This window comes from Copadichromis virginalis, linkage group LG23, assembly GCF_057382275.1.
Source record: "Copadichromis virginalis isolate Kocher_CV1m ecotype Utaka linkage group LG23, C_Virginalis_male_GT1.1, whole genome shotgun sequence".
In the NCBI taxonomy this organism is placed as follows: Eukaryota; Metazoa; Chordata; class Actinopteri; order Cichliformes; family Cichlidae; genus Copadichromis; species Copadichromis virginalis.
In genome coordinates this window covers 12,155,202-12,176,997 of record NC_140639.1, presented here as the reverse complement: position 1 = coordinate 12,176,997, position 21,796 = coordinate 12,155,202, and the positions used below count along the sequence as shown (strand labels likewise).

The 21,796-nt window shown below is 40.5% G+C and overlaps 1 protein-coding gene across 4 annotated transcripts; it reads right to left on the bottom strand.

The window, feature by feature from the left end:
• Nucleotides 1-1,464: 1,464 nt before the first annotated feature.
• Nucleotides 1,465-21,345, bottom strand: atp8b3 (ATPase phospholipid transporting 8B3). 4 transcript variants are annotated; one of them, XM_085447328.1, is made up of 31 exons: nt 20,916-21,051; nt 20,583-20,682; nt 18,505-18,604; nt 17,899-17,966; nt 17,665-17,701; nt 17,440-17,531; nt 17,200-17,313; nt 16,744-16,842; nt 16,114-16,175; nt 15,501-15,573; nt 15,185-15,255; nt 14,660-14,751; nt 14,409-14,567; nt 13,491-13,579; nt 13,212-13,405; nt 12,893-13,101; nt 11,806-11,837; nt 11,527-11,683; nt 11,117-11,305; nt 10,859-10,971; nt 10,306-10,473; nt 8,942-9,053; nt 8,738-8,813; nt 8,520-8,643; nt 7,253-7,439; nt 6,916-7,139; nt 6,742-6,825; nt 6,436-6,660; nt 3,338-3,476; nt 2,999-3,129; nt 1,465-1,999 (listed from the first exon to the last, which is right to left on the bottom strand). In XM_085447328.1, exons 4-31 carry the CDS (start codon nt 17,914-17,916, stop codon nt 1,859-1,861), a joined length of 3,411 nt encoding a protein of 1,136 aa, XP_085303454.1. In that variant the 5' UTR covers nt 17,917-17,966; nt 18,505-18,604; nt 20,583-20,682; nt 20,916-21,051; the 3' UTR covers nt 1,465-1,858. The 4 variants fall into 4 exon arrangements, with proteins under 4 accessions (XP_085303454.1, XP_085303455.1, XP_085303452.1 ...); XM_085447329.1 differs by having other exon boundaries at nt 17,899-17,963; XM_085447326.1 differs by lacking the exons at nt 17,665-17,701; nt 20,583-20,682 and adding an exon at nt 21,078-21,345 and having other exon boundaries at nt 20,916-20,944.
• Nucleotides 21,346-21,796: the final 451 nt, after the last annotated feature.

Genomic DNA, 21,796 nt, shown 5'->3' with positions numbered 1-21,796 from the left:
CGTGTCATTTCTCTGTGGGATTGAATAGGTTGCCGGTGGGACTGATGTAGACACCCCCAGTCACACTGTGCTCTCCCTCTTCTGTTACCTGTTAATCAATCAGAACCAAGTGTCTTTGTGATGGTAGAAGACAATCAGTTTCAAAACAAGAAAAAAGGTAGAGAGAGGGCAGGCCAGAGGAAGGGAAGGACGGAAGAACAAAATCACGCGGAAAAGAGGCTCTCTGAATCGTGACATGCTGTAGTGCCCGACTGCCAAACGACTGCCCCACTCACTCGTTCATCCTTCGTCCCATCTCGACCAGATCTCACAGCTCAAACCCCTCGAACCGACGATCGCATGACCAGTTCCCCGCCACCATTGTAGTCCGACGCAGCAGTGCAAAAAAGAGCTGTGGTGCAAAGACCATGTTTCCCATCACCCACCACAATGTCCTGCTAATGTAATGACGATGTAACCAGCCGCGAGGAATTAAAAAATGGCTCCGGTTGGTGGCTTTTGCACAGAGAACTATGCAAACACCTGACCCCCCCAATCCTAATTGTTGCTGCTGGGTCAGAGTGTAACCCTCAACCCCCTCTCCCTTCCATCCGCGACATTTAAACGCTCCCACTCATTTTGACCTTCACAGCCATTTACTCGGCCAATTAACCAATCCCATGAGCCCAGTGTGGGCGGAGTAACCCCAGTCACTCAGGTTATGGTGAGAGTGGCTGGGGACACAAGAGCACTACAGCATCCCATGTTTCACCACACTGAGATCACTTAACTTTACACGAACGCCCCAAACTGCCACTGACATCAAAATGGAGTCCATGCTGATGTTTGCAAGCCGATCCACCACACTCATGGCTCCATCGTTCTACAATGTTCGACTGTCTTTGTCCCCAGCGCCAAGGAAGGGCCACAATCAATGCAAAGACACTTTCATTGTACCTACTTAAGTTTACAAAGTCGTCTGGAGATGGTGGCTTATATTGCACTCGGACAGACAGACAGACACACAAACAGACACAGGCACATGCTGGAGAGGGTGAGTCTGCCTTTTGAGAGTGTTTGCTGAAACCAAAGATGAAATCAGAGGTATGACAATCTGGCTGCCAAACCTAGAAGACAATGTTCAGCTCTACGGGTCCTGTGATTTCCCGGCCGTGTGGACATTCCACTTATTGCACTTAAACACACACACGAACACACGTGTACATGCACATACCCCAGCGTAAACCCGTCACACATCTCCGCACCCACATAAACGAGGGAAAAACCCACTCGCGTCTATTCAGAAAGCCTTTTTCCCCCTCCTCCCACTGCAGAAGCCGGAGAGCCTGTGGAGGACTTTTAGTTTCATTCTAGTTGAGACTTTTGAGAAGGAGAATAATCTGAGTAATAACTGTTACAGAAAAATAAAAACTTAAAAGGATAATATGGGTAAATTGCGTGTTTTGAAATAAATTAACAAATAAAACAATTGTAAAACAAGGCTATGCTGTCAGTTTATTGTGTTTGGTTCGATCCTCAAAGGAAATCCGCTGTAACCTCAGCAGATGGAGATTTGATTTTTACCTCTGTTTGAACAGATCCAAAGTGCCAATGCGAAGATAATAAACAAGATTTATGATGCATAATATATTTTGTACATTATATCATTAACTTTATTTCGAAATAGCATCTGTACAATAGTGTAACAGAACTGCCCACAGAACCATACGCAAAACACTGAAAGACACAGAAAAGTTTGCTGCAGGAGCAGACGATAGATGTTATCTGTTACAAAAACTTTTAATGCAGCTCTCCATTACGTATGTTTCACACAGTCAGTCGCTTTTCGCCTTTGAGACAGCGCAGTTATGACTTGCAGTCACTTTCTCATGTGTGTCGCTGAGGTGATGTGGCGTCCGGACCCAGCTCCCTGAGAGACAGCATAAGAGGAACGGCGGAGAGGCGTCCCCCTTCTGAAACGAGACCTCAGTTCCACTGACTGATGGGATACACTGTGGACCTGGGTCACAGAAGGGGAGAAACATATCAGCGACTGTTTACTTTATATAAGGTTTTTGGGGGTGTTTTTTGTTTCTTTTAACCCAAGAGTAACAAGAAACTCAGTAAACTGAACCGGAGATGATGGCTGGGCATGTCAGCAGCAGCTACAACTGCAAGCATGATCTCCTTTCTGTCTCCAGTGTCTTCTTATTAAAGCTCCTTTTCTCTGGTCCTCTTTTCCCTCCTCTGTCTCTCACGCTCTCTCACCTCTGCTTTGGACTTGGGCACCAGCACAGCACCTGTAGGTAAGGTGTATCTGTGTCTCTGTGTTGTCCGGTTCCTGTCTTTTTCCTCAGGCGGCACACCTTGGGTGCATCGGCTAATCAGCATGCTGTGCTCACAACCCCTTTGCCAACCCACTTCTCAACAGACTCTCTGTCAACCTCTGTGGTCTGAGGATCCCCTCGTGCTCCATGCAGCCTTTGTTGAATCCCGTCTCTGATGATTTTCTGATCATCGCTGCAACTGCTGCATTATTCAGTAATTCTTTGAACTTCGCTCTCTGGTCTAGTGTACTGCATCTGAGTCTGCCGGTTCTTTGAAAATAAGCTCACAATAAACTGCAGCACATGACTAGAAAACGATCAGATAATAACAGAGAAAGAATAACTTGAGATTGGCAGAGTTTTTACGAGCTGCTGCAGGTTGTTTGGCGTGGTATGCGCTGTGATTGTTGACTGTGAGGACAAAGTTTCTGTGTGTTTCCTGTCAAGAGCTGCAGTTTATGAGTCTACAGTTTTTCTCAGTTTTTATGGCCCTTTTTACACCTTCTCTCTTTTGACAGAGAGATGGCATAAACTGAGCAAACTGTGAGATATGGAGCATGACATTCAGTGACTCGAAACCTAAATGGACATACAATTTACATTTTTAGCTTTTCCTTTTGAGAAGTATTCCTTTTCAAAAAGATACACAAGTAGATCCTCCGTTCATACTCTCCCATGCACAAAAAGATCACCTTGTGTTTGTCGTGGGCGTTGAGGATGACACTGAGGGCGTGAGCAGTCACTGAGGGCAAAACAGCTGTCCAGGCAACAAGCAGAGCTGTGAGCCACACAACTGGATCAGTGAAGGCGTAATCAGACGCACCTGATAAAAGGACAAAGATAGAGCAACTATATCTTTAGACAGAAATGGATAGAGAGCCACAATTTTCTAAAGACAAATTGAAATCAGCTCCTTGTTATTGCATGTTTTCTTTTTTGATTTTTAGTCCAACAATAGGATGTTATGTGACATCTTAAAGCAAAATCTCACAAGAGTGACAAACAAATAATAATAGGCCTGTGCTGAATACCAAGAAATATATATTCCTTGGGTGATTGCTCAAAAAGGAAGCGGTTGTGGGTGATCCTGGTACAGATGAAGAACAGCCCCACGGAGACAATTACAGCTGCTATGTTGAACTTGGTCCAGTATCTGGTCAGCAGAATAATCTGAGACGTGGAAACACATTAAAGGATAAAAGTCCAACTGGATATGCAGTACAGTGTTCATGTCAGAAAGGAGACCGAATAGTAAACATTTATATAATCATATAGTAAGTCTATACGAAATAACGGACCAGCAGATAGTTCAATTACTGTAAATAAAAATTAAATTATATAATTACGTTTTCTAAGGTCAGATCATTCCTATTTAGATCAGTGTTAGAAAAAAAGAAGAAAAAAATAATTACATTCAGATCACCAGTGTTGGGCAAGTTACTTTGAAAAAGTAATTAATTATAGTTACTAGTTAATTCTTCAAAAAAGTAACCGAGTTAGTAACTGATTTACAAGATTCTAAAAGTTATTAATTACTTGAAAAGTAACTATTGCATTACTTTAAATAAAGGTTTCACTCTCTGGGGTCCAGGGTATAATTGGCCATTTTAAACACTTTTGATTTTCCCTCTACATTTCACCTTTAAAAACGATTTACTTTGCCTTGTTTGGTATCATCCTTTTCAGCACAACCTCACGTGTCTGAATTTACAGTCATGTTTTCATTTTGACATACTGTATTAACACAATTGATCTAAAATCAGAGAAAAAAAAACCATAAAATCCTAGTAGAAAATGTTACATATGTTACTGTGATAACCACAAACATGTTTATTGAATCATATTTTATAACTTTAAATGCAAATATAAATTGTACATTTTTTAATTAGATGCACAAGTTTTTCGAACAACAAAGTTATTTGCAGCCATTTTCCTTTTACCCTTTTTTTCAAACCATTTCAAACTATTTACAGAACAATCAGCTGTTCTGGATTCAATAAAATGCCGCACAAATTATTTGTGCCGCTCCAAAAAAATAATTTCTGTCCACTATAAAGGAGAACATCTCAGCCTGATACCTGCAGGTCTGACAGCAGGTGTATCACTCCTCCTGTTTTCTACCTGGAGACGGCAGTCGCCTCATTGTTCTGACACTCAACACAAAACTATTCACAACACTACACACTAACTACACAACACAACGTCTTGATGCATGCTCAATCATCCAAGTAAGTAATAGGGGTGCAACGATACACAAAATTCACAGTTCGGTTTGGTTAGATACTTTGGTGTCACGGTTTGATATTTTTTCAATACAAAAAAATGTTCATGCCTTTTTAATTTGTCATTTATTAAAATTATAAATATATATTTTTACTCAAAAGTACAGTTTTTAAATTTAATCTTGCTGAAACAACAAAATAATAATAAAAATAAATCTATCTGATCGAGAAATCACTCATATTTGGAAAAGAGAGCTTATTACAGAGAAATGGCTCTTTCCAAAATAAAAGCTATGCTTCTTCTGGGCTATATTCTCAGCAGCATATTAAACATATCAGGTCCCCATAAGGAGACTCATGTGCTAACGGCTGTCTAAATGACTCGGGTAAAGTTTGTAGCATGCGTGCTTGTTGTTTTTGTCTGCTTCCACTTGTCTTTGCACTAGGATGATGTCGGTGTAAATGTGCAGTCATATTCGTTGTGTTCCCACTAGTGCTGTCAGCGTTAATCTCATTAAAGTGACATTAACGCCATAACGCGGCAAATCTCCGTTAACGAGCTACCGCGGCACTCGACAGTGCAGCCTAGGCGGAGTAGTTGAGCGCAGATCCACTAAGCGCTCAACACAGATAGCATCTTCAGAAGAAAAGTTGATAAAGTAAATAAAAAAATTTGTATTGTTCGATACATATGCGTACCAAACCGAAAGCACTGTATCAAACGGTTCAATATCAATACGAGTACTGTTGCACCCCTAGTAAGTAAATCTCCAAAAGTTGATTCTGTTCATCTGAACATAGCGTTTTCAGTGGGAGAAACATTTTGTCACTCATCCAAGTGACTTCTTCAGTCTCAGCTGACTGCAGGTTTCCCCAATCTTATAAACAGTACATTTGCATAATTACTGAAACCAGCCCACTGAAGGAACAATGGGCTGGGAGGTCAGTCCCTTCATCATAATTATGCAATGCTCATGAGAATTTGCAGAATTCAGAATAAGAAGCCTGCAGTCAGCTGAGACTGAAGACGTCACTTGGATGAGTGACGAAACGTTTCTTCCACTGAAAATGCTACGTCCAGATGAACAGAATCAACTTTTGGAGATACACAAGACAACACATTAACTACACACTCCAAACACGCTAAACGTCACAAATCTCTCACATTTTAAAACTCGCGCTCTCTCTCTCTCTTTCCCCCTCTTCCTAAACAACCAAATGTCATGGTGCCATATCATTTTTTGATTGGTCGACATGGTGCATTTTTCCACCAACACAAACGGGCTGTTTTTTGTTTTGTTTTTTTATTTTTTGGTCATAAGCAGAGAGTGCTTTCTAACGCTCTCCTTAGACAGTAAACGTGGCGAAACTATATATGTGTGTATATATGTCTGTGTATATATTGTTTATTATGACTCTGGTTTTACGTGGTATATATCACCTTGTTGCTTTGTCATCTTAAAGTGGTCGTGTGATTGTCTTACCACGACTATTTTATTCTGCCTCAACCAAACAGCAGCATTAATGTGATTGTTTTGCCCCCTTATCTCCAGGTGTTGTGCCAAAAAGTGATCGTCTGCCAGAAAGTGATTGCCTTCAGCGGGAAGGCCTTCACTTTTAATGATCGCTTTCAAATGATTAAATATGTATTCCAACAGTGGCTATAGATGAATAGGTAATTAATTATAAAACATTTTGTAAACATTATGAAGTTTTCATAACATAACATTCACAAAAAACTTAATTAACTATCTACAAAACATTTAACCGTGGTTATTATAAATATAAATCAGTTAAAAATGTTACACTTTCTGTTTCACTGTGACAACTGCATCTATGAAAAAAAGAATAGAATAGCCCTTTATTGGCATTGCCCATGTACACACAAAACCATAAGACATCCTGACCTCAATCATGGCAGTGAACGTAACTGCCATGGAAACCGTGATCGCCATCGTCTGGTAGTCAAAGACCGTGTTGTCGAAAACGCAGAGCGGGATGAAGGCGAAAACGAGCGATGCATACACAGCATGCAGGAGTGACAAGGACAACTTGAGAGGGCTCACGAGCTCATGTCTCTGTCCACACTTGTACAACTCGGGAAAATTTAAGCTTTTTTCTGCGCTGACATCCTAAAAAAGAAAGAGGCGATTTTTATTGTTTAGACATTCACACTTATCTTCTTTTAGTTTAAAATAAACTCTCCAGCTCACCTGTTCAAAAAAGGCCAGGCAAAGAATTGGGTATGCACTGTAGAAAATCGTGTATAAAGCGATGAACCATGATTCATACAGAGACTGTGAGAGAAACGTAATTTTTTGAACCTCACTTCATGCCGTGACTATAAGGCTTTAACTGGCATAATTTAATATCTGTTTTTGTCTAACCTGAGCACTGAAGCCATTGAAGAAACCAAACCATAGATGCACAAGGGCAAAACTGCAGGTCTTAAACAGGAAATAGCGCAAGAAGAGGGAAATGCGCCAGTAGGACCAGCGGCCATGGACGAGAAGCAGCCGCTGCAGAAACCTGAACTGGGCCAATGCAAAGTCTGCATTCTGCACCGCCTGACCTCCCTCCACTCCTGCCAGACCCACACCAACATGAGCCGCTGGTGTTGAGGAAAGAGGAAGGAGGCAAATGTTAAAACATGAACACAAATGGTCAGAGCACACTGATTTATTTTTACTTTTTTATATTGTAGAACTACAAATAAACCCTTACTCTTGATCATATTGACATCATTGGCACCATCACCAATGCTCATGGTCACTGAGCTGGTATGTTTTCTCACCAACGTGACGATTTCGGCCTTCTGTGCAGGTGTTACGCGGCAGCACAGCACAGACTGACAATGTTCTGCCAGGCTCATGAATGTGGCCCCCCACTCTGGCCTCTGGTCAAACTCTGTCTGGGGAAAACAACACAAATGCGTAGATGCGAGGGAGACTTAAATAACAAAGTCATTTATTATGGCTGATGCAAAGTCCAAGATACAAAATCCAAAAGGCAATAGACTCAAAGAGGACGTTAACAGATGCTCAGACAAAGAGTGAGGGGAAGGACTGGACTATTTATACACAAGAGGGTAATCAAGGAAGCAGGAACAGGAGGGTAATGAGACAAAACTGAGCTTAATTTAGACAGAGACAGAGGGGGGAGTAAAACTAAAGGTATGAAACAGGAGAGAAGTCAAAAGTAAAGCAAAACATGATTAAAAACAAGGAAACACAGAAATTTGAACTTTACAGAGGAGATAATGCAGGAAGAAAACAGAGGAACTAAGAAACTCTTTAAATACAAGCAGTAACTAACGCAAACTGAAGGCACAAGTACTAGTGAATAAATGAAGATCAACGCTAAATGATCAACAAAACTAAGAACCGAGAAACTATGAAGGAACCAATCAGAATTCTCAAAAACAACAAATCCAGGCTTAATAAAAAACAAGAACTGAAATAAAGAAATAAAGGCCTGATAGTAACAAACAGAAGACTTTCTAGAGTTTAAAAAATTACTTTAACCACCTCACTGTACATAACCCTACAACAAAACCCTCGAAGGGGACTGGCGGCAGCTCCCGGGCCTTGCAGATCCTCATGTACTAAATAGAAGTGAATGAGTTAAAGAATTGAAAAGTTGAGAGAGGGTGAGGCACGAAAACGAGAACGAACAGTTTGTAGAAGTGGGGGAACAAACATAGATGAGAACTGGAAGCAGCATGTTTGGAGTTGTGGTCCCGCTCCTGAAATTCAGATAATTTATCTCCAATTAATGTAAAACTAATGATTTCTTGTTTGATCATTCCACTGGGCGCAAGAAATTAGTCCTAAAAGAAGAAGAAACAGAAGAATCTACTGCTCAACACCTTTTAATATCGCCTCTCCATGTCTCTGCAGAATACAACTTCTCATGAAACCAAATCGTCCGCAAATCATAAGATTTACAAAACTTTACATTGTCTATGTATAGCACAGGTTGGTGTGTTTACCAGCTCAGGTCCGGTGAGGACCACGGAAGTCTTTGCTACAGCCATCTCCTTGTCTACAGCCCACAGCTCTGTCTGTCTGGGCTTAAAGAAACTGACCCGTGGATCTGGGGACTGGAGTATCTGTCTGCAGGGGCAAACAAACAAAGATCAATGGGATGGTGTGAGCGTGTGTATGTGCATGTGGTTGGATGTGTCTGTGTATTTCTAACACTGCTAACCTCAGCTCGTCCCATTCTACTATTCTGCTATCAGGATCCAGTAGTTTGCAAGAATATCCAATATTCACTGCAGTCTCTACAAACACAAGGAAAGAAGTCACAGATGGAATCAGAATAACACAGAAACCACTGTGAAACTTTATTTTTATGACACGTTCAGAATTTATGCCATGCTCCTTGTTGTGTCACAGCTTATCATAATACCTTTTTTGTCTCCAGTCAGTACCCATACTTTAATCCCGGCCTCTTGAAGTAGAGCAATGGTTTCAGGCACTCCATCCTGAAGTCGGTCCTCAATTGCCGTCACCCCCAGCAGCTAAAGCAAGACTTAATTTCAGCATCCATACAGCATATTCACATTTTTAAATATTACATACATATTTCATACCACAAAGTTCTATGACTATGCCCATAAAAATATGAAATCAGCCCTTTAAATTAGACTAAAGACTTCTTCCGGGGAAGAGTGCCTACCTGTGCATTTGTGCGTGCCCTAAAACTCCTGCAATGTGTTGGAACAGACATCCTTCAAATTGATTATCATTTTAGAGAAGCAACCAAAGTCACAGTGAGAAAGACTGTATTGCTGCAGGCAATAATGTTATCAATGTGTTGTGTGCTTGTTGCATGCACTGCAGTTCATGCAGTTTCCACAAAATAGTGATGCAGCAGAGAGCAGACTGAGAATAAACGACGCCATCACAAACTACCAGACTTTCAAACATCCCCAGTGTTTGTTATCTTAATTAACTGTCTACAAATATCTCTCAAAGGTATGTTTAAAAATGCAGTTTATTGAACAGTTTCTGATGCATAAAGTGCAAGAACACTGCAGTGTTTTGCCTCAAATCCTCATGCAGTTAACCTCTCAGCTATAGGGGAAAATACACAAAAAGCTTACGGGTCTGACCTGCGACTTTTGCCCCCTTTACTGATGCAGGCAAATTTTCTGTTTTTAGCTTGTGGTGATAATGCTGAGTGGACTGTGGTCAATCAACAGTTTCTTGCAAACCCAGTGCAGTTTGGTTAGACGTTTAATCACTTACAAACATGCTTCAAATCAGTAATCTATTTGCTGTTACTAAACCAAACAATGGGCAATAAAAATAATAAACAAATATAGATAAAAAGAAACACATTTGCATTTTAATATAGAATATTTTAAATATTATGAAACGTAAAAAGTAAATTAAAATTTTGGACGTCACAGTGGAACTCTGTTTTGATGTGCCGAGCGTGGTAGGACAACTCATGACTGACCTCAAGCTTTGCATGAGATTCATTCACTGAAAATGGTGTATGGTGAAACCAGATCTTTGTGATTGTAGTCTAAAGTTGTATGACTGCATCAGAGTCAAAAATAATGTGAGAAACTTGGTCAAGTTTAACCTTATAAAACAGGTTTTAACGAAGAAAATTTTTTTTTAAATCAGTCTGCGCTCAGCTCCACAAATGCGAAAATAAATTTTGGGGAAAATAAAGGGCTGAAATCTTTAAGCATTAACATTATTAGAACCCTTTAAATGAAGAACTGACAATATATAAAACCACACTGAGCACGAGCCCACCTGCAGGTCCATTTCCATCTCGTCATATAATTTTTCCAGCAGCGCGTCACGGTCGCAGGTGACCATGGTGGCAGACTGAGCCAGAGTTTTGTTCCACTGCTCCCATGATGCTTCAGGAACAGATCGAACCGCAACGCACAGTGTCCGCAGACAGGCCTCGGCAAACAGCTGACAGAAGATAAGTTAGATTGGTTTTTGATAGGCTGACGTTATTTACTGAGTAATCCTTCAGGCAGAACTGGAAGAAAAAAAACAAGCGATAATCAGGGATGCCTCAGCTATCTCATTAGCTAGTAACGACTGGTTGGATCCGTTCTTGAAAACCTACTAATCATTGATTAAGAGCCTTCAGTATAGTGTGTAGATGGTTTGATGATGTGACAAATGATAACTGTAGTGGAAGATAATGTAGTTTTAGTCTGTGTAGACTTGCACACATCGCAGTCACAGAAATTTGAGAGCAAATGCAGAGTACGTGATAACTGTTAACAGGACGGAAAAAACATTACGTTAATTTAGCTTAGCATAGTGATTCAAAACAGGAATGCTTTACCTCTAGAGCTCTTTCAGTCCTTTCCTGATGTGGAGAGTCCTTCTGCAGTCTCTCCAGGATCACTATATCTGCCCCTTTACAGTACAACTTTATTCCACCTTCTGGCTCCCGCACTAAAGGCAAAAACCCCCTCTTAGTATGGACTAAACAAAAGGATGTCTAAGAAATAACAAAAGGCTGTTTGACTTAGAATCAAACCTGTGTGAGCCAAATGAAAAAAGCTATTATATGCGTGTGTTTAACAAGAGCTGCTCTCACCCAATACAGACATGCGTCTCCTCTGACTGGTGAAGTCCAGCAGTGCAAGGAGCTGATACCTGCGAGTGACGCCCAGCTCTGAGACAACAATAAAATCTCTCGCCCTAGAAAGAAAGACCCAGCCCAGCTCTCTGGCAGCACCAACAAGTGCTTCCTCATCTGGGGACGCAGCCTGGTAAACTGGAGTCTCTGTGGGAACGCGGTTAGTGCACAAAGGAGGAAAACATGTTGTCTTCCAGAAAAGGACCACAGTTATTCTGCCATGCACATTCAGATTAGTGATTTACAGGTTTTCTTAGATAATAGCAGAGAAAAAAAACCTTTAATCTTTATTTAACTTTAGTTAAGTTGACAAAATTCACAACTTAGGTAAAAAACATTACGGACTCACGACATGTGCAAAGCCTTACGTTTCTTCCACTCTGTCATGACAGTATGGCATAAAGCCAGCGCTGTAAGGAACTGTCTGCTGAGCGGACACTGGTTCCCTCTAAGTCTGTCCACGAGGGCTGGGGCTGACATAAACAGGCCACCACAGGAGAAAGGATTCCAGCTTAAATCCATGGGCTGCCCAAAGGCGGGGAAAGAGGTAGAATATAAGATGATATCATTTCAAACATATACTGAAGGATCTTTAGGGAATACCTTAGAATAAGGTTAAGTACATATAAAAAAGTGTAATTGTTTACCTCTACATCCTCTGCCCCGACTGAGGCATCACCTGTAAATGTATAAAATAAGACATTTATTTATTAATATATATGTTTTAAAGAAAGAAAAAAGAAAGTGTCATCTGTGGTGAAGGTTGGTATTAATATTCTCCTGTGATGGTGAATGTTGGGGTTACTGTTGCACTGAGCATGTTAGGAGTCTCCGCTGGCCTTTCTCGAGGGATGAGGTTTATGATGTAAGCATCTTTCTCCAGAGTCGTCTTTGTTCAACTGTAAATCTTTGCTGTCTAATTTGAACTTACCTTTACCTTGTACGAGTTTTTAATGAAGGAAATTGCTGCAAATAATAACTCAGCATGTAACCTCACACATTACTGGGCACAGGCTGTACTGTTGGACCATTAGTTGCTAACAAAGTATTCTTAGGGGAACAAACTGGGTCATTGCTGCTAAAGTTGTGTCACGCTGATGAGAAAAACTGATTTAAAGCTTTCGTGTGTGACTTTGTATCAGCGGCTGAGCAACAAAGACACGCAGTTCTTTCTGTGCTACTTCTGTGCTACTTTAAGCTGACTCCAAAAGTGAGTCGATCCCATGTTTAAATGCCAATTTTATTAATATAGCACATTTCACTACACCTAAACTCATTGTGCTTAACACAGAAGATAACAACATAAAAACCTTTGTGGGTTTACAAAGCCTTGAGGAAGTGCAAACAGCAAAAATAAAATAACAATTGCCACACTTTATGACATTAACCAAAATTGCTAATCTTAACTGACAACTTCTATCTCTCAACCAATCCAGACATGGTGGCTTCATCCAAATAAAAACTGCATAACTGGGCACTTTGCAATTACATTTTAAAACACAGATTCTAAACATCTGTGCAAAATCATCTGATGTATTCTCTGTTAATGAGTTTTGCTTTTGTAAAGCAGAGTATTTGGCTTGTCCAAACATCCACCTGCCCATGTGGCATGACCAGAACATGGTCTGGCCTGCTTTAAGCTGAAAAATTAAAATATCACATTAAATATAGTGTTTTGTTTAGTCACGACACACTTTCAGGTCAGTAATCTGTAAAAGAAGGAGCTCTTGTTACCATAGATTTCCCCAGCTATGCAGCATTGTCTGACGAGCAGGCGATTCTGGGTTAGTGTTCCAGTTTTGTCACTCAGCAGGTATCCCACTTGGCCGAGCTCCTCGTTCAGTGAGGTATTCCTAGCCTGAGCCGGTTTGTCTGCCTGCTGCCAATACATCTCCAAATCCCAGCCAATAAACAGGCTGTGGACCGTGTGGACCAGCTCAAACCTGCAGGCACACACACATGCATGCATAATAACCCAACACACGCACGCAGATGTGCATACCCACTTTTCTCCCCACCCACAAATGATTGCAGTATTGTAGATGGAACTAACGAGATGTAGAGGGCTATAGGCATGGCTGGGCTGAGAAGGATGATGTAGCTCCAGTAGATGAGGAATCCGGTGTAGACAGCATTGCTGTTAAACACCAGAGCAGACAGAACGCTATTCTGTCTCATGAGCTGAGCAGAAAACACGCCACTGCCAATGGCAAGGAACAGAGCTGCCAGCAGCACACACAGGACTATCTAGACAGAGCACAGACACACAGGGTATATAAAAACTGCAGAAAATGTCTCGTGGTTGTTATTCTCATGCCCTCCATGCACTCACCCCCATCACCACTTTGTTAAAAACTTTTTCCATCTGAGTCCTCTTCAGTTTCACTTTCCCGCTGTTCCTCAGGATCTTCGTGTCTGCGCCTGCCGTTAAAAACACCACTATTAGATGCTATTGCTGACCGGGCTGATTGAGTAGACGGTCAAGCAGCCAGAGGGTGAGAGTTCAAGCCCGCATGTCAACAAGCTTCTGCTGATGTGCCCTTGAGCGAGACGCTGAATTCCTAGCAGATCTGGGGGTTTCTGACCCAGGTGCAGGGAGGTCAGGGGAAGAGAGAGTTTTTCTTTGCAGGGATCAATAAAGTATCACATTATGTTTTCCGACGATGCTGTCTCAATCTCGCAGACTGTGGAAAGTCGCTGAACTTTGTGTGCAGAAATGACAAAACCATTCTAGGGCAGAAAACTGATTTGAACTCAGCCCTACAACAGCAACAACATGCAAGCTTTGATGGAAGCAGGTTATGTCGAGTGCGAGTTTGCTTAGAGTTATTGTCAGGCTTAACTGGGGTTACACCAGTGGGCAGCTTCAGATTAATAGTATGAAACTCATCTCTGGATAAATTTGATGTACTGATCTGCTTAACCAGAACGGGAAGGGTCAAAGCTATGGAATCCGTGACACTTCTGCCTCGTCCAATAATGTCAAATCAATGATGACTCAAAAGACAGGAAGAGCCTATAATCTGCCAGACGCCCACAGCTATAAGAGTGAGGTAATCAGGACCATTATTAGCAGCAGATTGTATTCCTCATAATAACATTTGTCACTGAAGTGAGTGGAGGCAAGAGTGCAAGGTGAACATAGCAGATCTGGGAACATTGTGTAAAAGTGATATCGCTGTGCACTAAAGTAACAGTTTTCTGAACACAGATGACATAGTTCCACTCCTCTTTCCCATCTAAAGAGTACCGGTGTAGATAGCCAAGCCGTACGCAAAGGTTGTGTTGCGTAGGACTGTTCCCCTCAGCAGGATGTGCTCGCTGTCCAACAGGAGACCCTCTCCCCGCCACTGCAGCTGACCTCTGAAGGTGTACAAGCGGTTGTTGGGTTCCTCACAGCGTACAACACCTGGGGGAAAAAAAATCACATTAGATCTCACTCTTACTATTTGGTTTTTATAAATGCACATCTGTATTTTTAATAAAAATAGGTTTATTCACCATCAAAGGAACTGAGGGCCTCCTCTGAGGGATTAGAGGTCAGATCTTCGTGTGTAGCGCTGAGCGCCTGTCGGTACTTGAGGTTGGTTTCTCTAAATGAAGAAAAAAACGGAAGTGTTCATTACAAAGTCAAACAAAAGAGCATCAATACACTGAAAATACTGAAAACACAAATTAATGTTTTGGTTATATGGATGAGGGCAGTCGTACGGTCTTAATTCTGTAGTTTATGAGTTCAATAAAAGACGATTTGTATGCACTGACACATACAGTCACACCTCTGCCTCCTCTATTAATAAAGATGTTACATTTATGTCATGTTTTCAAATTTTCTCCTTCACAAACATTTTTTGACGCCCATATTTGAAGCATTTTTATTGTCCTGTTCAAAGACTTAGAAAATGTATCATTACTGTTACTGTCTACTTTAAGCATCATAAACGTTTCTGCATTTACATCAGTGTGTGCGGTGCCAATACATTTTAAGAGAATTATTCAGGGACCGGACTGATTGTGTCTCTTTACCCATCTATATCAGCCGTCTCCACGTAACACAGACTGTGAGGCTCTGAGCTACATAAAAGAAGAAGATCGGCCTGGGTGGGAAAACAGAAAACGTTAAAACAAAGCAGAGAGGGTGATGAGGGCGAAGGTGTGGAAACACAAACTGACACAAAGCACGCACTAAATCCAGTTGGATCCAGCTATCCTAAGAATATACTGGTTTTTTTTTTTTACCGTGTACTGTATTTTCTAACAATATTATTGTTATTATATTCTCGAAACAAGGACAAATAAAAATTGCTGCACATTTCTACGTTTTATGAATCAAGAAGCTCACTGGGAAGACTTGGTCTTTGTGGATCCGCAGCACATCCCCCACACACACGTCTTTCCACTTCTTCATTTGAAAACTGAGACAGAGAACAGACGAGAACTGAACGATTGAGAAGAAAAAACCCTTTTGAATGGTTTTCTAGACAAACTCAAGCAAAATGTTTTAAAAAGCAACACATAAAAACATAATTAGTAACCAACATTCAAATTAAAGTTTTGTTCAGGGCAGGAATTTACAGATTCATACTGTTTAATTACAAAAACAATGAATCATCTTTACACTGGTTGTGTTTTTTTGTGCATTTAGTTTGTTAGTTCTTTGCAGGACAGCGATGATTACATGAAATAGTACAATTCTTCTGTAATATGTGTAATATTTGCAACATAATATTCTCAGAAACAGTAGAAGTTAAAAAACATGTGTCATTAAGAGGCTGGTCATAGTTCTTATCTTTCAATAAGTGGGGAAACTGCTCAGTGCATTTGCCCTGCTCTAATGCGAAAACGGGACTATCCAGGGATTCACTCATTCACACTTCATTAGAGGTTCATTAGAGGTCTGTTTCAAAGTGGAGATGTGTTGGCTCCTGAGAGAATAACCCCGCCTTTGTCCTCACCTTTGGGAAATGAGAATGTCACAGGGTCTGGAGTTAATCTCAGAGTCACTGCGTCTTCTTGCCTGTATCGGATGTAGGGAGAGAAGGACGGAGACAGATGGAAGGAGAGTAAAAGAGAATGAGCAATTGCTGGGAAGCATGACAAGGGTGGAGGGTAAGAGTGATGGACAAGGAGCAAGCGAGAGGGAGTGAGGGTGGCCATGAAAGGTTGAGAAGAAAAGAGGAGAAAGGAGAAATGCCATTACGGGGCTCTACAGTGACACCAGCTGGGAGATTTACACCCTCCACTAAATGATTAGTCAATAGAGAGGGGTCAAGCAAGCATTTCACCCAGAGCTGTTAACGACCGTAACTCAGCGATGCACTTAACCAGGGAATTCTCCATGCAAAACATCACACCTGCATTTAAAAGGAAAGGCTTTAATGATGGGAGAGATAAATTAATGCTACTGGGATGACTGGTTCCGTCAATGAGGAGAGGACAAGGAGTCAATGAGGACAGTGAAGGAGAGAAACAAGTAAGTGGCATGGGCATAAAAGCATGCGTGAGCCCGGTCACATACTTATATTCAAACTCCTTTATCTGTGTGAGCGGAAACATGCAGCTCAGAGAGGGACGGGAAGCCTCACCATGTCGTTGCTGAGGTCTTTCAGCCCTCTCAGTGAGAGAATGGAGATCAGCGGGATGATGGTGATGTACCATGGTACTGATGAGATGGCAGGGACACACTTGAAACCACATGCAAACACAAGCACGCGTCAGCCACATCATCCAGATAAAGTTCCTCCACCATTAATATAAACTATGCAAAATGCTTGCAAATGTCTGCTGAGTTAAGTTCATTTTGACAAGCTACATTAACCAAATACGAGCTGGTTTGTGATCACGCTCACTAGTAAAAAAAAAAGAAAAAGTGAAATATAGAAAATTAGCAGCATGCTATATCAGGTGTAAAATGTAAAAATGTCAGCATATTAAATTATGCATTTGTTAAAGCTGAGCTGACAGAAGCACACAAAGCAGGATTTTTGGATTCATAGCATGTAAAAACAAAGCGAGACGCCACAGCAGAGCCTTCATCTGACCTGCAACACCAAGATGAGGAGATAATAGACATTGGCTGCTCGCTGGAACTGTTCAAATAGCGTCAGGGGCAGGAACGTCAAAGGGGTGTACTTGTAGCTGCGCACCACATTGTCCTGGCAACCGATGCGGAGAGCCATGGAGAGGGGCAGGTAGAAGACACACATGCAAACATCAGCGCATCAGCCTGACTCTGAATGTATCAGCAGGTGTAAGGTTTTCGTGTGGGATGGCTGACTCACAGCGGATCTCCCCCAACGGAAGCACAGAAAGGATTTCTTCTGTTTTGGTTTGTGGTAGTGGCGGCTGTTTGCTCTCACCTCCCATGTGAAGCCTGTCAGAAAAACTCTGTGATCTTAGACAACATTTACATAAAGTGATTTTTATGAGTCATTTTTAACAGTGATTACAGATGCAAAGAATTTCCTGCACTGTGCGTTTTCATGCAGGTGGATGCTGTATAGTACCTCTGTCAGTCCTCTCCTCATATCCCCCACTTAGAGTCTTAAGAAAGTAAAAAAAATACTCAAACAACATCTGCTAAAGAAACTTTATCTACTATAAGAAAAAAAAAATCAGCGTGGATGTGAAGGTTGCAAATCAAAACTGACATCCAACTGCATTTCTTTCTGGACGGATCTTATGAACACAGATATGAATACGGTGTCTGAAATAAAGTACAAAGATCAAAAGAGACGTACCAGATTCAGCACTTTCATTGACCATGATGTTGATGAAGACTTGGACGCTTGCAGACTCCTGTTTGCTGCTACACAAAGTAGAAATATGTTTTATCAGCAGACATGCAAACTCATCGCAGTTCAGTGACCACACAGGCAGCAATTTGATCTGAATAGGGCTGAGCTCATCAAAATAACCTATTGGAAAAGTAGATTTCACCTTCTTTCACCTTCTTTCACCATGTTTTAGTGGAAAAAACACAAAAACAGAAACATATTTACACTTGAAAAAACACCCAGTTAGAGAGGAGATGATAAATGGTACGGAATGGCCACAGCAGGAATTATGATTTATTTCATTTAATCATTTGAATATTATTGCGTATCCAATGGATACGGGAGATGTGCTGTGGAACATTCAATCCCTTCGGTAGTACATTCTTGGTTTATCAGTCGTGTACTTACACTTTGTTACTGCTGATGTGCTGATTTAAAAAGACTACCCAGTTCTCTGTAAAGCGTACTCATACTTGATTAACTACACCGTGGCATAAACAACAGGTTACTAAGGCAACCTGAGGGCAACAGCAGGCTGACACATGTATGATAAAATACTGAGACGAGTACCTGATCTTCCTGCTGAATCTGGAAGCTAACGAGCAGTCCTGGTGAAAGAGGCGCGAGGATGTTCGGATCCAACCAGCTGCATTAAATCTGCAAAGTTTTACTAAAACAAAGAAAAAACAGACTCATCAACAGAAGATTTGTATGCTAAATTTGACCTGTTTCTAAGTAACAACCATCTGGGCCATTTAAAAAATTGGAAAGCCATAAAGTTTAACTCGTTTAACTGCTCCTCACTCACAGAGTTACAGGTAACATGTCTACAAATTAAGGAGTACTTTACTGTACGTTCCATTTAGAGTATTGCTCTAATATCTTTCACAGTACTTCTACTGTAATCTCATTTATAGTATTTTTACTCTGTTTTTACTGCACTTTTATTGTATTTTCCACTGACACTGATTATAGTATTTTAACTGTGAACTCATCTATAGCATTATTACTGCAGTTTATTTTATGGTACTTTTTTCTGTATTTGTGCTAAAAAACGCTTGTGTTGTGTATTCATTTACAGTACTATATTTTCATTTACATCATTGTTGATTATTGTGAAATATTCTAAAACTCTCATTTTTAACCTGTAAAAAACATTTGAATTGCAGTCCAGCGCTTTAAACTCAAAATTGAACCCTAAAAGTGAGGTTCTCATATAGATTTGGACGTAAAATATGCTTTTAATTGTAAAATATCACTTTGAAATTATGAACAGTACTTGCTTATTTAAAAGGAACACCGACTATTTCCACTTGTGGGCCTCAGTAGTGTCTCATATTAAAGCATATCATTAAAAATCTATTAAAGCACTTTTATTGCTTATAAAAAATACTCAATTTAATAAACAGGAACCCTTTTTCAATAAACACTGTTATGCAGGGGGGAAAAAAACACATAACAAAAAACATTAATAACTAAATTTAGTAGAATTTGCCATCTCATGACCATGATTCTTTAGCAATATTGACTTAATTTGGAGAAGATAAGAAACAACTTGTCTTTTTCATCTTTTGTGAACTCTGAAATCCTGGAAACAAACTATGAGCAGATAATTTTGTCTTTTTTTTGGACATTTGGTGGCCGCTAACCAGCTCATGTGTTCCTTACCAGCTTGCTAGGTCGTTTATGTAGCAAGATTCAGCCATCACCTGTTATTCAGGTGTTTGCGTCTCTCATCCTGCTAGAAGACAGACTCATCTTGGGCTGGATTTCATGATTATAATCTTTGTTATTCTCTGGAGGGTCACTCTAACAGAACTAACAGCAGGAACTGGTTCATTTGCCACTATCTCAGGCCGGAAAGCACAACAAGAGCAACCAATAACAGTTGGAGTTCATCCACAGGACGGAAGACTCACTGGAAATGTTATTTGTCACAACACTGCCAATCCCACAAATAGAATCGAAATCTGTGAGAAAAAAGCATAATATATGCACAACACCTGACACCATTCCACTACACTGTGTGAAAACATGTTTAATGAACCACCTTGTTACAAAACAGATGATAAACATTGTGGGATGTCTCAAGAAAAATAAGGCAAATTTTAACTCTACACCTCAGTTTTTAAGAGTAAGTCTACCTGCCCTTATTACACATAAATGACATGTTATAGAACCCAGTGAATCTCCTAAGGCAAAACATTCACACTGAGTATTTTACCACATTATTCAAGCAACTTGTCAAGATCTATGAATACTTCAGCCTTTGCTTACTTTTCCATTCTTGCGCAATGGTGCTGGAATGGCCACAGTAGGAATAGCGGTTTATTTTATGTAAAATCATTTGAATTATTAATTAAATCTCTGCAATTTCTACTGTTTACAAAGATACCAATGGGCTGGATTGGATATGGGAGATGTGCTGGACGTTCACACCCTTCGGTAGTACGTTCTTGGTTTATCAGTTGTGTACTTACACTGTGTTATGTTACTTATAAATCCCTGCTGCTGATTTAAAAAGACAGTTCTCTGTAAAACGTACTCATACTTGATTAACTACCCTCTGACATAAGCAAAAGGTTACTGAGGCAACCTGAGGGCAACAGCAGGCTGACACATGTATGATAAAATACTGAGACGAGTACCTGATCTTCCTGCTGAATCTGGAAGCTAACGAGCAGTCCTGGTGAGAGAGGCGCGAGGATTTTCAGATCCAACCAGCTGCATTAAATCTGCAAAGTTTTACTAAAACAAAGACAAAACAGACTCATCAACAGAAGATTTGTATGCTAAATTTTACCTGTTGCTAAGAAACAACCGTCTGAGCCTTTTAAAAAATAAGAATAACAGAAAGCCTGGGAGAATATTAAACTCTTTTCACTAATCATTAATCCTGTTTGTACTGCTGTGAACAGTAACTCTGTCATTCTTAAGTAATAACATATAAACATACAGTTTTCTTTAAGTCACAAATTTACCTCCATTGTCTGCTGCACAGTCCACGAGCCTGTGTAAAAAACATTACAAACATCTGTTTAGCTTAGTCATTAATACTGACTCCACAGACCACAACCAGACATTAACACGAGTGTTTTCACAACCATTCTTCAGCTGCTTTACATAGCTCAAATCTGCGCTACCTGTCTCCCTCCTTTATCCCTGCCTGTGCAACATGACTCCACCTTTCTCGTTCTCCCATGTGAAGACTCCAGTAACAGACTGTACTCCCCGAGCACTGTACCTGAGGAAAAAGAAGGTAACGTAGGAGGGGCATCAAACCCTCACATGCATAACAGATCACTGTTTAAATCTCAAATGTGAATAAAGCACAATTAGTGATTTTAAAAGAATCTAAGCCAAATAACTTGAATGAGCCAGAACGTCCTCATGAGGATATGACAGCACGGCCATTGTGTCAGCAGTGGGAGTATCAGTTTACAGGAATGTGAACGCTGTGAAACTTTCAGATAAGGCAGGCACAGCCGACACACAGTCTTTCTTTCTATCTGCAAAATACTTTTAAATGTGCACACAAATTAAACAGGTGTCAGTCTCCGAGTGCTGAGTTTAAACAGCGGCAGAATTAACGATTTTTTGGTGAATCCTGGCCTTGAGTATTTGCTCAATGCTCTATAAGGAGATTTTCTTTTTCTTTTTTTTTTAAAGCTTTATTGCCTTTGCTGATATTTGCATATGTATGTATTTGGATCTTAAGCAATCCAGCTCAAGTATGAGCTCATCCATTTTTCTTTGATAGTTTAGAAAACCTAATGTATGTAAGTAAAGGAACGTTTTAAATTATTTGATATACACCAGTCTTCTCCTGTCTCCTCCTCTTATTTAGGGGCTTTCTAACAAG

What these genes read in the sequence shown, in the direction of transcription:
- atp8b3 (XM_085447326.1), bottom strand. Translation starts at nt 21,211, where the DNA reads ATGCCCCTCCTACGTTACCTTCTTTTTCCTCAGGTACAGTGCTCGGGG. An exon ending in CGGCTTGGCTATCTACACCG is followed by an intron (nt 13,580 to 14,408) that starts GTACTCTTTAGA and finishes TTTTAACGGCAG; the next exon opens with GCGCAGACACGAAGATCCTG. An exon ending in GCCTGGCCTTTTTTGAACAG is followed by an intron (nt 6,661 to 6,741) that starts GTGAGCTGGAGA and finishes TTTCTTTTTTAG; the next exon opens with GATGTCAGCGCAGAAAAAAG.